General features: G+C 37.4%; 1 protein-coding gene across 1 annotated transcript in view; it reads right to left on the minus strand.

Moving 5' to 3' along the window:
- The window catches only part of LOC103194406 (flavin-containing monooxygenase 5-like), a 35,218-nt gene extending 17,934 nt beyond the window's left edge, over positions 1 to 17,284 (minus strand). The window contains exons 1-2 of the mRNA XM_007937792.1: positions 17,150 to 17,284; positions 3,387 to 3,575 (exon numbers count right to left, since the gene is read on the minus strand). Coding sequence (XP_007935983.1) covers positions 3,387 to 3,575; positions 17,150 to 17,284 — 324 coding nt within the window. The remainder of the gene's footprint in view (positions 1 to 3,386; positions 3,576 to 17,149) is intronic.
- Between the last annotated feature and the right edge of the window lie 287 nt (positions 17,285 to 17,571).

A 17,571-nucleotide genomic window follows, 5' to 3' on the forward strand; every position in this document is an offset into this window, starting at 1 on the left:
TCTTTCAGCATTTTGTATATGTCATCCCATAAGCACTTCACTTTTGGAACTCTCATATGAATGGAATATTATATAATTATTTAAAACTACACCATAGAAGAATATTTAAAGGCATGAACAGATATTCATAATATATTAAGTGGTGAAGAGGAGGTTAAATAACAGTATATGTAGTATACTATGTTCAGTATTACCCTTTTTTTGGGGGGGGTTAGCATGCTATACTTATATTAGGAAAAAGATGTCAAAACACACACCAAAATCTTAAGTTTTATTAGCTCTGGGTAGAGGAATTATGAAAAATTTTTTTGTATGTGTCATTTTCCCCTCCTCCCTGCTTTTCCCACCCACATTTCTGTGTAATGTGTATGACTTTTGTAATTAGATCCAAATGAGTAACATTTTCCATTTTAAATGATGGTGTTGGAGCATGACTGCCTTGCTGCTTGGAGTCTGAATTTGTGGACTCATCATAAGCTCAGGGGCTTATCTTCTCCTTTCAAGTTCAGAAACATAATTTTATTAGCTTATTTAAGAACTGATTGTTGTAGTGCATTAGAGCCTAAAATCTAAAGATATTTGGTTTGCAGAAGACGTACAGTTGGAACCCTAATACCACCTTGAACCTTGACCTAAGTTCAGACTCCATTTTGAGTTTTCTGTATTACTTCCCCAACCTTTCTAACTTTACTCACCCATATGGTAATGATAATTCCAAGAAAGGCTAAGAAGAGGCAGTGTTGTTGTTGTTGCTGTGTGTCGTTGAGTCAGACCTGACTCATAGTGACCCCTCCTTGGGTTTCCGAGGCAGTATCACTAAGAAGTAGATCGGCCAACCTTCCTTCCGAAGAGTGGCTGGTGGGTTTGAACCACCAGCCTTCTGCTTAGTAGTTAAATGCCTTAGGTACTATGCTGCCAGAGAAGACAGTAGCTGAGATAATTCTGGGAACACCCAGGGAGGGGCAGGTTGTTCTCAGAAAGCTAGACAGAAAAGGGCCTCACACAAAGAACTATGGAACTTACCTAGGTATATCTTTTTATAACAGAGAAGACATTTGATAAAGGACAGTTACCACCTTTATCTTGTTCCTGTTTTGGGTTGTGGGACCAATGAAGACCCTCCTGACTGTTGTTACTGAAAACTTGTACCATTGATTAACTGACAGAAACAATCACGATGATTCAACAATTTGTGCGTATCTATGGAAAGATGAAACTTTTATAGATTTGTAATTTGTAACATATACTGCTGGTTTTGTAATACTCCTCAGATTCAGTAGACAATGTTCTGATGACATGTCTGTCCATTTTCCATCTCTGTTTTTCTTTGCTGCATATGCCAAATAAAAATCTCCTTTCTTCACTCCTAGCTGAAGGAAGACAGGGCAATCTACTTACATAAAGATTTACTGCCTTAGAAACCCGGTGGGTATCACTATGAGTTGGAATTGACTCAATGGCTTTGGGTTTGGTTTGGGTTTTCTTCACAACTATAATTTTGTGGTAATTTATCCCTAAGACAGTAGAAAACTGAAACCTGGTTCCCTGTCTTCAACTCCCATTACTACTTATTTTTCCTTTAGAGCACATTTCCCCAAATGTAAGAGTCAAAGATTTGACTGTTTTAAGCCTTTTGAAGCTGTGTGCCAAATTACTTTTGAATAAATTTATACTAGCATTGTAGAGGATGCCAGTTTGTGCCCCCCTGAGTACTGAGCATCTTATCATTATGATTATTGCCTACTATTTTAACAGTTTAAAAATTTTCTTTGAATTTGCATTTAAAAAAAATTATTTCTAGTAGCTGTGAGGAGTTCACATGCTTTTTGACTATTCTATTTTCATTGGCTATAACTTTGAGAAAGAGGGGTTTCCATTTGTTGAGACAATGGTCCCGGTGAAGAACTGTTGGTCCAGGGGTTCTACAGCAATAAGCTTTCTAAATGGCCTCCTTGCTTACACATTTGACCATCTCCAATCCATTTTCCAGAATGGGCATTTTAAAACTCTAATTAGATCATATCTTTTAGAGAGATGTATTTTATATGTGTGTATTAGGGATGGTGGAGGTAGATAAAGGAGCCCTGGTGGTGCTGTGGTTAAAGCACTCATCGGTGAACTGAAAAGTTGGCAGTTCATAGCCATATTGTGGGAGAAAGATGTAGCAGTCTGCTTCTGTAAGGATTTATAGCCTTGAAAACCCTATGGGACATTTCCACTCTATCCTATAATGTTGCTATGAGTCAGAATTGACTTGACAGCTATGGTAGTAAAGGTTGTGTGTCAATTTGGCTGGGCTGTGGTTTTGAATGGCTTGGCAATTGGGTGTAGTTATTCCCCATGACGAGATTGTAATCACTTCCATGGTGGAATCTGCTGTGAGCAGCTAAGTAGTTGAAGGGGAGTTGAGTTGGGGGTGTGGCCTGCCTCCAGTATATATGAGAGAGCTTTGGAAAATATTTCTGGCTTTTTGGCACATTTGGGTCCTGCATCTGGCTGAGTCTTCATCTCTAGTTCCTGGACTTAAACCAGTGATCTGAAGTGTTGCCTGCTGATCTTGGGATTATGCCATTTTACCTGCTGACCTCGGGTTCGCCAGCTTCAGCAGCCAGCAGCTGCATGAGTTAGGAGATGCCTCCAGCTCCAATGGGCCTGGAACAAGAGGCAGAACTGAAGCCCAAGGTCAAGGGGACTTCACCCAGCCCCTAGAGCTAGTACTCTGAATTTGGACTTATAGCCTTCTAAACCATAAAAGAATAAATACCTATTTGTTAAAACCATCCACTTGGGGTATTTCTGTTATAGCAGCATTAGAGGACTAAGAGAAGGCAATAGGTTTGTTTTTTGGGTTTTGGAGGTAGATACATAAATGGATATGTTCCTCAGGCTGTATAGTTTGGGTCAATTATTATTGGAATTATCATAAGTCCTTAAACCTTTTGAATTTGAGGCTACAAGAGAGGACCTTTACCACGCCACACTAATGTATTATCAGAATGGATCCTTATGGGCAATAATTTCCAGTTTCACATTCAAATGAATCTTCAAGACACTACCTCATTAAAATGATGATTTTCCAGGGGTGGAAATTCATTAATCTTCTCTTCTTTTGATACTGTTGTTGTTGTTATATGCTATTGAGTCAGACCTGATTCATAGTGACCCCTCCTTGGGTTTCAAAGGCAGTATCCCTACAGAAGTAGATTGGCCAACTTTCCTTCCAAGGAGTGGCTGGTGGGTTTGAACTGCCAGCCTTCTGGTTAGCAGTCAAGTGCCTTAGGCACTATGCTGCCAGAGCTCCCAGTGTAACTCTCATGTCTACATATGTGTACTTGCATACACACAAACACTGAAACACACAATTCAATATTTCATTTATATTTTACCTTAAAGCGAATGTATTTCAGGAGATCAAAGTGTTTGACATACATCCTGAAGTAGTCCATGAGTTTGGAGTTGTGCATGTAGTTGGGGAAATGATCAGGTATGGGGAAGTCACTGAAGCACATCATCTCCTTGGAGGTGTTGATGGTCACAGATCTATAGATACTAGGCATTTTCTCTGAAGTATTTTTCTACAGTGGAAAAAAAAAAAAACCTTTCTTAATATCAAATTTTTAAATAACAATGAAATAAAAATAACATCGTTTAAGTAAAGGAGACAAATAATCTCAAGTATAATAAGCCAGTAATTTGTCTTTCATTTTCTCTATAAATATTTTCTCCTTCAGTCCCTATCTGCTAGAGAGAAAAGTTACACTGAATCAACAATAAGGCTTTTGACTGACTTCTGAGTAGAAAAAATGGAAGTAAAGAATAATGCAATGAAATACAGGTATGCATTGTTTATTGTCCATAATACATTCTGTGAAACAGAACGTTGTGTGATTTTGACTTGTGTGAAAACATATTAAGATCATATGGGAGCCCACTTCTGGTCATCCTTGCTGATACCGCCACTGCCATTGGTGCTGGGAGAGGCTGGAGGAATGTGCAGCGGTAACTGCAGTGGCTGAGAGGGTGCTGTGAGCTGACTGAGATTCAGAAGTAAGGGGAAGAGAGTGGGGAGGGAGTGGATTGCACACAGCCTGGCCCACTCTTCCCCCTGCCTGCCTGCAGGACAAAGCCCAAGACCCTATACCCAGAGCCACGTTCTCTGCCTCTCCTGCCTGTATCCCACCCTTGCAGCCCAGTGCTGCAAGAGTCTGGGTTTGGGGTCTTTAAAACTAGTAGGGGGAAATAAACAAAAGGAGAGCTACTACTTTTTCTTAAAAAACAAAGGAAAACTAAAACCTTATGGAACTACGGAGAAGTATGCTGTGTCCTTGGCTTAACTGACATTAAGTGACACGTACCTGCATTTAAAAGGCTGAAATTAAAAATGTTTATCTAGGCTTTTATACTTGGTAAAAACATCTTTCAAAAATGAAGGTGAAATAAACATGTTCAGACAAACAAGCTGAGAGACTTTTTGGCCAGAAATTCAGCACTTTTGGAAATATGTAAGAAAGTTCTTCAGGCTGAATGGGAATGAACCAAGATGGAAGCATGTAAATACAGGAAGGACTGGAGGAAACTAGAAAACATAAAAATGTGGATAAGCACAAAAGAAGATTGACTTTTTTTTTTTTTTTAAATCTTCTAAGGTTTATAACATATTTAAGGAGTAAAATACATGATAACAATACAAAGAATGGAAAGGGGTAAATGAACTAAAATGGTTATAAAATCGTTGCTTTATTCGGAAAATTGATAAAAATACAAACATAAACTAGAGAGTAGTAAGTCAGAAATACGTACTGAAATTTCTAAGATAACCACTAACAGTAATGCAAGACTAGATCTATAAATAAATAGCGTAGAAAAAAACAGAAGAATAAAAATATTCGAATAAAACCAAAGAAGGAAATAAAGAATAAAGAAGCAACAAAGATATGAGATAAATAATAATAATAAAGAATATAGTAAACTAAAGCTCAACTGTTCACAGTTCATTACCTATAGTTATTCAAATTAAAAAATAAATAATAGCAGACAAAATCCTTCAATATGCTGTTTAAAAGCAAAAAACCCCACCCTACTGCCATCGAGTCAATTCTGACTCACAGCAACCCCCATTGGGTTTCCAAGGCAGTAAATCATTACAGAAGTGGAATGCCCCATCTTCCTTCAAGAGCAGCTGTTGAGTTTGAATCACCAACCTTCTGGTTAGCAGTCAAATATCTTAGGCACTGTGCCACCAGAGCTCTTTTATGTTGTTTATAATAGATAAAGTTAGACTGAAATATGGATATATCAAGTGAACACAAGATAGACATTCTGACAAGTTTAGATATAAGAAGGGAGAGATTATAATGATATAAAGGTCAATTCTAGTATAAGACAGAATTTAATCAACAGAATTAATAGGAAAAATAAACTCATAATCATTGCTAGAGAATTTAACTCATTTCACCAAACAAATGATAGACCAATAAAACAAAAATTGCTGAGGGTATAGAAGATTAAAGAACACAACTAAACAGCTTAATGTAATTGGCATATATAGACAAATAAACCCCACAGCTGCAGACTGTGCATTCTTTTGAAGGGCACATGACATATTTACTAATATAAACCATAGGCTGGGCCACTGAAACAATTTCAAAAGATTAAAATCAGAATATATTTCCCAACCACAGTGGAATTAACTTAAAAATCAATAAGAGGGAGATAATTATAAATCTCCCTTTTGTTTATAAATTATGCAACACATTTAAAGAATATATTACAAGGATATTAGAAAATATTTAGAATTGAACAATAGTGAAAAGACAATGCATCAAACTAGTAGATGAAATCAAACAGTGCTTAGAAGAAAACTTATAGCTCTAGATGCACGTATTAGAGCACCTTATTAAAATTAAGAATTTATTAAATTTATTTGATAAATAAGAATTTATTTTTAATAAATAAAATTTATTAAAATAAACTATTAAGATAGCAAAAAGTTAACATACTGAAAGAAGGTATTCACAATATATGTATTCACAAAACACTCATATACAGAATGTGTAACAAATTCTTACAAAAAGAAACAGACAACCTAAATTAAAAATGACTTGAACAAGCTTTTAACAAAAGAAAATATCCAAATTGCCTATAAACATACAAAAAGATGTTCAATCTCAACACTCACGAGGGAAATGTGAAACAAAACCTTTACTACACATCTAATTGTTATTGTTATGCATCGTTGATTTGGACTCAACTCATAGCAATCCCTCCTTGGGTTTCCAAGGCAGTATCACTACGGAAGTAGATTGCCCAACCTTCCTTCCGAGGAGTTGCTGTTGGGTTTCAACCCCCAGCCTCCTGGTTAGCAGTCAAGTGCCTTAGGCACTATGCTACCAGAGCTCCCATACATCCAGTAGAATGGCCAAAATTAAAATATTGACAATGTTAAGTGTCTACAAGGACATGGAGCAACTAGAACTCTCCTACATTATTAGTGGAAATGTCAATTGATACAACCATTTTGGAGCACTGTTTGGTAGTATCCATTAAAGTTAAATATATGTCTATATTTTGACCCAGGAATTTAACTCCTTAGTATATACCCAAGAGAAATGAGTGCATATTAATCAAAAGACATGTATAAGCATGTTTACAAAAGTTTTATTCATAATTTCCAAATAATAAACACAACCTAAATGGCCATCAACAGAAGAATGGCTGAGTAAATTATGTTATATTCATATAATGAAGTACTACACAGAAGGAAAAATTAAAAATGAACTATTTCTATACTTATAACATGAATATATCACATACACAAATGATGAGTGAAAGAAATGAGACACAAAAACCACATAGTGAAAATAACCCAAGTAATCATTAACAGATGAATAGATTAATAAATTGCAGTATATTCATATACTGCAATACTACAGTATATACACACGCGTGTATATAACAAAGAAATATTTAAAAATTAACTGTTCCCACACACACAATTTGGATGAATTTCAGTACACAGATGACAAGTGAAAGACTCAACACGCAAAAAGTATAACAGAATGATTCCAAGTACTAGCAAAGTTAATGAAGGGTGGTAGAAATCAAAACAGTGGTTACTTCTAGGGGTAACTGGGCATTGACAGGAACCTTCTAAAGTTCTGGAAATATTCTATATATATTTAAGAGCTTGTTTTACATTGAACACTATGTGAACATTCAGTTTCACTCCCCATTCACCATGTTCAACCCTAACCCAGTCTCCTCCCCTCCCTACCCTGTAACCCTCCCCCTGTGCCCCTCATATTCATATGCTCTTGTCTGTCCTGCATTTCCTCAATTTGAATGTTGGTCCTCTGGTGCCCTGTGGTTTATTGCTCTAAGAGATGTATTACCATAGAGTATGTGGGTGCATCATCCTGGATTGAGTGGTTTGCATGTACATCTTGTTAACTATTGGCCTGAGAGCCAGCCCCTGGGGGTGCGCTTCACGCCAGGCACAGAACGTATTCCAGGCATAGTATTGGGGGTCTCACGAGACTTCATCTGGCCAGTAATTCTGGTCATTGAGTTTTTTTGAGTTGGTTCCACGTTTTCCCTCCCACTCTATCCAGGATCTCCAGATTTGATCCTTTCTTGAGTGGTTGGCACTGGTAGCCAGGCACCATCTAGTTCTTCTGGTCTCAAGGGCCATTGTGTCCTTTGGCTGATTGCTTTCAAATGCCCCCCCCCTTTTTTTTTTGCGTTCTTCTTTGCTTCCGACACTAGGAGACCATTAGGTGCATCCTAGAAGGCCTCTTGAAAGCTTTTAAGACCCCAGTCGCTACTCACCAATGTAGGATGCAGAGCTAGGCTTTTATGTATTTTATAGTTCCAATTGAGTCTGGTGTCCCCTGTACTATGGTCCTGAGACAGTAGATCTATTGGATCTCTCTCCCAGAGTGTCTGGTTGTCTGTGAGAGATTACTCTGTGTCTCTCCTCTATTGTTTCTGTTAAGGAATGCAGGTATTTTGTATCATTGGTGTCTGTGCAAGATTAGCCCCAGCTGAATCTATTCTTGGTCTAGAGTTTACTCCTGTTCACTGACCCCAATCTGATCCTCTCAAGTGTTTATGTATGTATCTGTAGCCTAGTGTTTGGTGTTAATGGCAATGCAATACTGTGGACACATTGATTGGTATTAGCATCTGTCATCTATCTCTATGTGCACAATTTGGTGTCCTCCATTTCCTAATGTAATCATGATGGTCACAGATCCTTCCCGCATATACCTCCCCCTACCCACATCAGCATGTGGGCCCCAACTAGCCCGAAATTAATCCCTCCTCTTCCCTCCCCATCCCGATAACCTACTAAGTGGGTTCCCTTCCTCAAGCAAACCCTTTGTCTTTTTACAGTAATGGGCTCATACAGTACTTTTCTTTCTGTGATTGACTTATTTCATTCAGCATAATGTCCTCCGGGAGCCCTGGTAGCATAGTGCCTAAGGCACTTGACTGCTAAACAGCAGGCTGGCGGTTCAAACCCACCAGCCACTGCTTGGAAGGAAGATGGGGCAATCTACTTCCGTAGTGATACTGCCTCGGAAACCCAAGGAGGGGTCGCTATGAGTCGCGGCCGACTCGACGGCACATAACGACAACAACAACAACAACAACAACAACAATGCTTAATTGGGAGCTCTGGTATCATAGTGTCTAAGGCACTTGACTGCTAACCAGAAGACTGGCAGTTCAAACCCACCAGCCACTCCTCAGAAGGAAGATGGGCAATCTATTTCCGTAGTGATACTGCCTCGGAAACCCAAGGAGGGGTCACTATGAGTCGGCTCTGACTCCACGGCACATAACAACAACAACAATGCTTAATGATCGTGAGCAATTTCTCATGTGTTTGTTGGCTGCCTGTATATCTTCTTTGGTGAAGTGTCTGTTCAAGTCTTTTGCCCATTTGTGAATTGGGTTATTTGTCTTTTTGGTGTTGAGGTGTTGAAGTTTTCTATAGATTTTGGAGATAAGTCCTTTATCAGATATGTCATAGGCAAATATTTTCTCCCAATTTGTAGGTTCTCTTTTTACCCTTTTGATGAAGTCTTCTGATGCACATAAGATTTTAATTTTTAAAAGGTCCCAGTCATCTAGCTTCTCTTCTATCTCCTGTACATTCTGGGTTGTGCTTGACAGTCTATTTATGCTGTAAATTAGGGCTCCCAGATTTGCCCCTATTTTATCTTTGATGAATTTTTTAGTTTTGGGTTTTACATTTAAGTCTTTGAACCAGCTTGAATTTGTTTTTGTGTATAGGGTGAGCTATGGGTCTTGTTTAATTTTTCTACTGGTGGATATCCAGTTTTGCCAGTACCACTTGTAAAAGAGGCTATCTCTTCCCCATTTAATGGGTTTTGGACCTTTGTCAAAGATCAGTTGTCCACAGATGGATGGGTCTATATCTGGACTTTCAATTCAGTTCCATTGGTCTATCTGTCTATCATTGTACCAATACCATGGTGTTTTGACTACTGTGGCTGTATAGTAGTTCTTAAGATCTGGGAGTGTGAGACCTCCCACTTTGTTTTCCTTCTTGAGAAGTGCTCTGCTTATCCCAGGTCTCATTCCTTTCCACATGAAATTAGTAATTAGTTTTCCCATGTCCTTAAAAAATTTGTTGAAATCTGGTTAGGGATTGTGTTAAATGTGTAGATTGTTTTAGGTAGCATTGACATTTTCACAATATTTAGTCTACCTATCCATGAACAAGGTAGGTTCTTCCATTTATGTAGTGCCCTTGTTGTCTCTTGTAGCAGTGTTTTATAGTTTTCTTTGTATAGGTCTTTTGTGTCTCTGCTGAGGTTTATTCCTAGATATATTATCTGTTTAGTAGCTATAGTAAATGGTATTGTTTCCCTTATTTCTTTATCAGAGGACTCTTTGCTGGTGAAGAGGAATCTAACTGATTTTTGTATGTTGACCTTGTATCCTGCCACTTTGCTTAACCTCTCTATTAGTTCCAGTAGTTTTTTGAATTGAGTCCCTTGGGTTTTCTATGTACAGGATCATATCATCCGCAAATAGAGATAGTTTTAGTTCCTCTTTGCCAATTTGTATGCTTTTTATTTCTCTTTCTTGCCTTATTGCCCTGGCTAGGACTTCCAATACAATATTAAATAGAAGTGGTGATAGAGGACACCCCTGTCTGTTTCCCATTCGTAAGGGGAATGCCTTGAGTCTTTCTCCATTAATAATGATGTTGGCTGTTGGCTTTGCATATATAACCTTCATTATGTTGAGGAATTTCTCTTCTATCCCTATTTGCTGAGAGTTCTGAATAGAAATGGATGTTGGATTTTATCGAATGTCTTTTCTTCATCGATTGATATAATCATATGGTTGTTTTGTTTATGTGGTGGATTACACTGATTGATTTTCTGATGTTGAACCATCCTTGTAAACCTGGTGTGAATTCCACTTGGTCCGGGTGTATTAATTTTTTGATAAGTTGTTGGATTCTGTTGGCTAGGATTTTGTTAAAGATTTTTGCATCTATGTTTATGAGGGATATTGGTCTGTAGTTTTCCTTTCTAGTGGTCTTTCCCTGGTTTTGGTATTAGTGTTATGCCTTGCTTCATAAAATGAATTTGTGAGTATTCCATCTTTTTCTGTGTTCTGGAATAGCTTGCGTAGCATAGGTGTTAACTCTTCTCTGAATATTTGATAAAATTCTCTAGTGAAGCCATCAGGACCAGGGCTTTTTTTTGTGGGATGTTTTTTTTATGACCTGTTCAATTTCTTATTTTGTTATAGGTCTGTACAAGTTTTCTATCTCTGAGTGAGATAGTTTAGGTAGGTCTTGTGATTCTAGAAACTTGTCCATCTCTTCTAGGTTCTCAAATCTGTTAGAGTACAGTTTTTCATAATATTCTGTCAGTATCTTTTTAATTTCAGTTGGTTCTGTTGTGATGACACCATTCCCATTTACAATTCTTGTAATTTAGATCTTCTCTTTCTTTTATTTTGTTAGATCTGCCAATGGTTTATCGATTTCATTAATATTTTCCAAGAACCAGCTCTTTGTTTTGTTGGTTTTCTCTATTTTTTTTTTTTCTGTTTCATTTATTTCTACTCTGATCTTTGTTATTTCCTTGCTTCTAGATACTGTAGGGATCTTTTGTTGTTCTATTTCTAGTTGTTGGAGTAGATGAGTTACAGTGTTGATTTTGTTTCTTTCCTCTTTTTTGATGTATGCATTTATTGCTATAAACTGTCCTCTCAGTACCGCTTTCACTGTATCTCATAAGTTTTGGTAAGATGTATCTTCATTCTCATTTGTTTCCAGGAATTTTTTTATTTCAGTTTTTATCTGTTCTATTACCCAGTACTTTTTGAGCAGTGAGTTGTTCAGCTTCCATGTGTTTGATGCTTTTTCCTTGCTCTTCCTATTATTAATTTCTAATTTTATAGCATTGTGGTCTGAGAAGATGCTTTGCACTATTTCAATGCTTTTGAATTTATTGAGGCTTGTTTTATGTCCTAACATATGGTCTGTTCTGGAGAAGGATCCATGTGCACTGGAGATGAATGTGAATTGTGCTTTTGTGCTCTGTATATGTCTGTATATGTCTATGAGGTTGAGTTGGTTGATTGTATTGTTGAGTTCTTCTATATCTTTGTTGAGTTTTTTCCTACTTGACCTGTCCCTCTTTGAAAGTGATGCATTAAAGTCTCCTACTAGTATTGTAGAGTTGTCTATTGTCCCTTTTAATTCATTTAATATTTGCTTCACGTATTTTGGAGCACTTTCATTGGGTGCATAACTATTATTGTAATGTCTTCTTTGTCAGTTGACCCTTTCAGCATCATATACTGTCCTTCTTTATCTCTTATGATATTTTTCACCTTAATGTCTATTTTGTTAGAAATTAATATTGCCACTCCTGCTCTTTTTTGGTTTCCATTGGTTTGATATATTTTTTCTATCCCTTAACTCTTAATTTGTTTTTATCTTTTTGTTTAAGGTGTGTCTCTTTTAGGCAGCATATTGACGGGTCTTCTTTTCTTATCCAGTCTGCTACTCTCTTTCTCTTGATAGGTGCCTTTAGTCCATTCACACTGAGTGTAATTAGTGATAGATATGAATTGATTGTTGTCATTCTATTGTGTTTCTTTGTTATGTTGTTGGTGTTTCCTTGGTCCATATACTTTTCTGTGCTAAGTTCAGTTTGTTGGCCAATGCTTTTCTCCCTTTTCTTCTTTATTGTTGGTTTTGTGCTTAGTAAACCCATATGTTTTCCTTCTTTCTGGATTTGCTTAGGGGGATTGTTACTTTTCTCTGTGGTTACCTTGGAGTATATTCTTGTCTCTACATTTTTAGAACAGTGCGTACTGTGAAGTCATTGTCCTGTTTTCCTCTCCATTTGGAAGTTTGTACCTATAAGTTTTGTTCCTTCTGATAGGTTAGCTGCTTTGTTGTGTACTGATTGAATTCCTTGGTTTTTAGAGTACAATGTTTTATGGTTTTATTTTGAGTTTCTATTTCTGATTTGGTTTTAGTGTTGATACCATGTATCCTGATTTTGTTGATCCCTGTTGTGGGTTCTCTATTGGAAGAACTTCCTTAAGCATTTCTTGTAAGGTTGGTCTGGTTTTTACAAAATCCCTTAATTTCTGTTTGTCTGAGAATGCCTTGATTTTACCCTCATATTTGATGGATAATTTGGCTGGATATAGGATTCTTGGTTGGGAGTTCTCTTCCTTCAGTGTTTTATATATGCCATCCCATTGTCTTCTTGCCTGCATGGTTTCCGCCAAGTAATTGGAGCTCAGCTTAACTGTTTGATTATTATAAGTAATATTTCTTTTTCCTGGGCAGCTCTCAAAATTTTTTCTTTGTCTTTGATTTTGGAGAATTTGATTATAATATGCCTTGGTGTTTTTTCTTGTGATTGCTCTTGTGTGGGGTTCTATGAACTTCTTGGATAATATCTTTTCTTCTTTCATGATATGGGGGATATTTTCTGTTAGCAGCTCTTCCACAATTTTCTCAATGGTTTTTTTCACATCTTCTTGTTCTGGAATTCCAATGAGTCTTACGTGGTTTGAAATAGTCTATATCTTGATCAGAGTAGTGGTTATATAAGTGTATTCACAAATAATAATGATCAATCTGTAGATTTAAGATTAGTACTATACATATATAGAAACTCTCATATCAGATAATAAAAGAAAGTCAGGGTATATGTAGACAAACTTAAAACAAATGACATACCATCCTAGGAAATGAAGTGATGGAAAAAGATAAGCTATTGAATTCTAACAAAAAAGCTAGTGCAGTAATATTAATACCAAATCAATATAATTGAAAATAAAAGTAATGAAAAGAGATGTTTCACATTAATAATCGGAGCAATTCACCAAGAACATGTAACAGCCAAGAAACTTTAAAAAGCTTAGCAACTAGTGTTGATTTAATTGTGTCCTCCAAGAAGGATATGTTGAAGTCTCTGTGACTGTGACCTTGTTTGGTAATAGGGTTTTTGCAGATGTACTCAAGTTAAGATGAGGTCACAGTGGATTAGCATGAGACCTAATCCAATATGACTGCTGTCTTTTTAAGAAGGGGAGAGGAGACACAAAGAAAGACACAGGGAAGAAGGCCATGTAGAAATGGAGGCAGAGATAGGCGTGATGTAGCTGGCTGTAAGCAAGCAATGCCAAGGATTGCTGGTATCCATCAGAAGCTAGAAAAAGCCAATGAAGAATCCTCTCCTAGAGCCTTCAGAAAGATCATGACCCTGATGACAACTTGATTTTGGACCTGTAGCCTCCGGAATTTTGAGGAAATATTTCTGTTGTTTTAAGTCACTTAGTTTGTGGTAAGCAGTTATGGCAGCCCTAGGAAACTAATACAGCCACAGAACTTTCATATATATGATATAAATGCAAGGAAAAATAGAAAAAATCAACACATATAAGACTATAACACATCCCTCCTCCCCTCCCAAAAACTAATTCATGCATTTGGAAATTTGAAAAAATACTTCTGATCTACTCCTGGTACAGTCTACCATGATTTCACACCTGGGTAATTACTGAGTAGTTTTCAAACAGGACAGATTTTTTCAGCCCTTTCCCACTTTGATCTATTCCAACAGAGAGGCTGGGGTGGTTCTTTTAAAACATAAGTCAAATAACATTATTACTCTGTTTAAAACCACTAATGGCTTTCAATGTCCATCCAAGTCAAAGTCTTTATCATGGTCTATATGTTTCTCATTACCCCTCAACCATCTTTTATATTTCTGCAGTACCATTCGACTGCACTGGCCTCTTGGTGCTTCCCCTCACATGCCAGGAATGCTCTGGGCTTTGCACTTGAAAATTCTATTGAATGCTTTTCCCTAGATAGTGTCAAGGATTGCTTTCTTATTTGTTTTTCAAAATCACTTTTTACTGAGGCTTTCTATGACCCTTTATTTAAATTATACTCTTCAAACTCATTTTCTGTTTTATTTTTCTCTACTATTCTAACACAAAAAGATCTGGTGGTGTAGTGCCTAAGGCATTTGACTGATAACTGGAAGGCTGGTGGTTCAAACCCACTAGCCACTCCTCAGAAGGAAGGTTGGGCAATCTTCTTCTGTAGTGATACCACCTCCAAAAACCAAGGAAAGGTCGCTGTGAGTCGGATCCAACTTGACAGCAGTGAGTTTGGTTTCTTTTTGGTATACTTAACATGAAAGGTTGAAGTTGTCAGGGATTTCATTTTACTTGGATCCATAATCAACACTCATGGAAGCAGCAGTCAAGAAATCAAACGTCATATTGCACTGGGCAAATCTGCTGCAAAAGACTTTGAAGACTAAGGTGTGCCTAAACCAAGCCATGGTTTTTTCAATCACCTCATTTGCATGTAAAAACTGGAAAATGAATAAGGAAGACCAAAGAAAAGTTGATGCTTTTGAACTGTGGTGTTGGTGAAGAATACTGAAAATACCATGGACTGCCAGAAGAATGAAGAAATCTGTCTTAGAGGAAGTGTAGCTGGAATGCTCCTTAGAAGGGAGAACAGCCAGACTTTTGTCTCACCGACTTTGGTTATGTTGTCAGAAGGGACCAGTCCCTGTAGAAAGATATCATGCTTGATAAAGTACAGGGTCAGTGCAAAAGGCGAAGACCATCAATGACATGGATTGACCCAGTGGCTGCAATGATGGGCTCAAGCATAGCAAGGATTGTGAGGCTGGTGTAGGACCAGGCAGTGCTTTGTTCTGTTGTACATAGATCACTATGGGTTGGAGCTGATTCTGCAGCACCTAACAATGACAATAACAACAGTAGTATATTTCACACCACGGATCATATTATTTATTTATTATACACTCCATTACAATGTATACTCCCTTGGACATTTTGTATGTTATATTTACGAATATATCCTCCGGCATCTAGAAAAGTGTCTGGCACATAGCAAACACTCAATAAATATTTGATGAATGAATGAATGAATTCTTGAATTAAATAAACAAAATAAGTGTTATAGATTATTTAGAATTGAATGACAATTAAAGCAATACATAAAAAGAGAGAGAAATTTGCATGACCCCACACAAGGTTGGATCATCTGAGTGCTGCTAGGAATGTTCCTTGGCCATGGGTTTACTCCAAAGGCACCAGGAAATGGCTTTTATGGGACCAAAAAACCAAACCAAACCACTGCCATTGAGTCAATACTGACTCATAACAACCCTATACAATGGAGTAGAACTTCCCTATAGGATTTTCATTTTTACAGAAGCAGACTGCCTCATCTTTCTCCTGTGGAGTAGATGGTAGATTTGAACCACTAATGTTTTGGTTAGCAGCTGAATGCTCTAACCATTACACCATCAGAGCTCTTATGGGACAGTGATGTCAGTTACAGTGCCAATAAGCCCACTCTCCACAGGATTGGAAAGGTCTCATATTTCAGCCCTTGACACATGGTCTAGGTGGGAATAAAAGCCAAGAGCAAGATAAGAAAATAAACCCATCCATCACACCCATAAGGATGCCAATCATGACTGGTGAGCAAAAACACTCCTTCATCAGAGCAGGGTGACTGTGTAGGGTTATCAGAACTGGAAAATATTGATCAGAGTGTCACCTGTCAAGGACATTTCCAATGACAGATGAGTGAAATACCAAAATAAGTTGGAGTCACTTGGAATTTAAGCCTATTCAACATTTGAAACCAAGCTTGAACCGCTCAAGGCAGTAAATCTCTTGCTACCAAGAGCTGAGAGGAAAAAAAAAAAATTCAGCTGATAGTTAAGAGAAGAGAAGCCGGTCAGTGGGGTTGACCAGAAGAGAATGTAAAATTGTATGCTAGAAGTCAGCAATGGACAGTCCTAACTCACCTATGAAATAAAAAAAACAAACTCACTGCCATCAAGCAAACTCTGACTCATAGCAACCTCTATTAGGTTTCTAAGGCTGTAAATCTTTATAGAAGCATCTTTCTTCTGCGGAGCAGCTGGTGGGTTTGAACCACTAACCTTTTGGTTAGCAGCCAATAGCCTTAACCACTACATTACCAGAACTCCTTAATCCACCTATAACCATGCTAAATCAAGAGAAACAATGTGTGACATCTCTAATATTGAGCATAATATCACCTGATCAGTTGAAAGAATTTTCAATTAAGAGTTCCAGTGCATTGTAATATTTCTGATGGTCATATGGAATCTTAGCTATCCAAAATAGAATCCTACAAATTTCATGCGTAAGCCTGAAATTGACAGATATTTATATATTTCCTTAAATAGTAATGTAAGAAAGAGTATTATAGTCTTTAAGTAATTTTTCTGAAAGTACCCTAATGGTGCAATAGTTCAAAGCTCAGCTGCTAATCAAAAGGTTGGCAGTTTAAACCCACGCAGTAGCTCCACAGGAGAAAGACATGGTGATCTACTTCTATAAAGATTACAGCCAGGGAAATTTCATGGGGCAGTTATAATCTGCTGCTGTAAGTTGGAACTGACTCAATGGCACCCAACAACAAGAAGAAGTAATTCTTAAAATGTGGAGTGCTGTATACCATTTGAGAACACCATCATCCCAATGGTTTCAGCCATTTTTAAAAGTTACATACTTAAAACCAGACAAAATGGAAACTTACTTGAAATTTCCAGAGACCTCCAATATCATCATTTCTTTCAAAGCAAATGGGTTCCAAGTCTTCATCCAAGCAGCACTTAATGGCTCCCAGTCCACTAATTCCAGCTCCAATCACAGCAATCCTTTTCTTGGCCATAGTGCTGCAGCTGGCTGGCAGAAACTGAGAGCTCTCTTATCAACTTCCATTCCATTTAAACACAAACTACTTTGTTGCAAAGACCTATAGTTTCCTGTCCTAAAGTTTGATGGTTCTTATGGACAATGAAAACACCAATATGTTGACTACTCATCAGGGTCTATGGTAAATATAAGGGACACTCTTACATACCAAAAGTATACAAAAACCAATTTCTTCTCTCAGAAAATTCTCTATATAGTTCAGGGAGAGAGAAAGAAGAATATAATTACACCTATCAGAGCCTA

This window comes from Orycteropus afer, unplaced genomic scaffold (genome assembly GCF_000298275.1).
Source record: "Orycteropus afer afer isolate SDZICR_OR568_19922 unplaced genomic scaffold, OryAfe1.0 scaffold00044, whole genome shotgun sequence".
NCBI lineage: Eukaryota > Metazoa > Chordata > Mammalia > Tubulidentata > Orycteropodidae > Orycteropus > Orycteropus afer.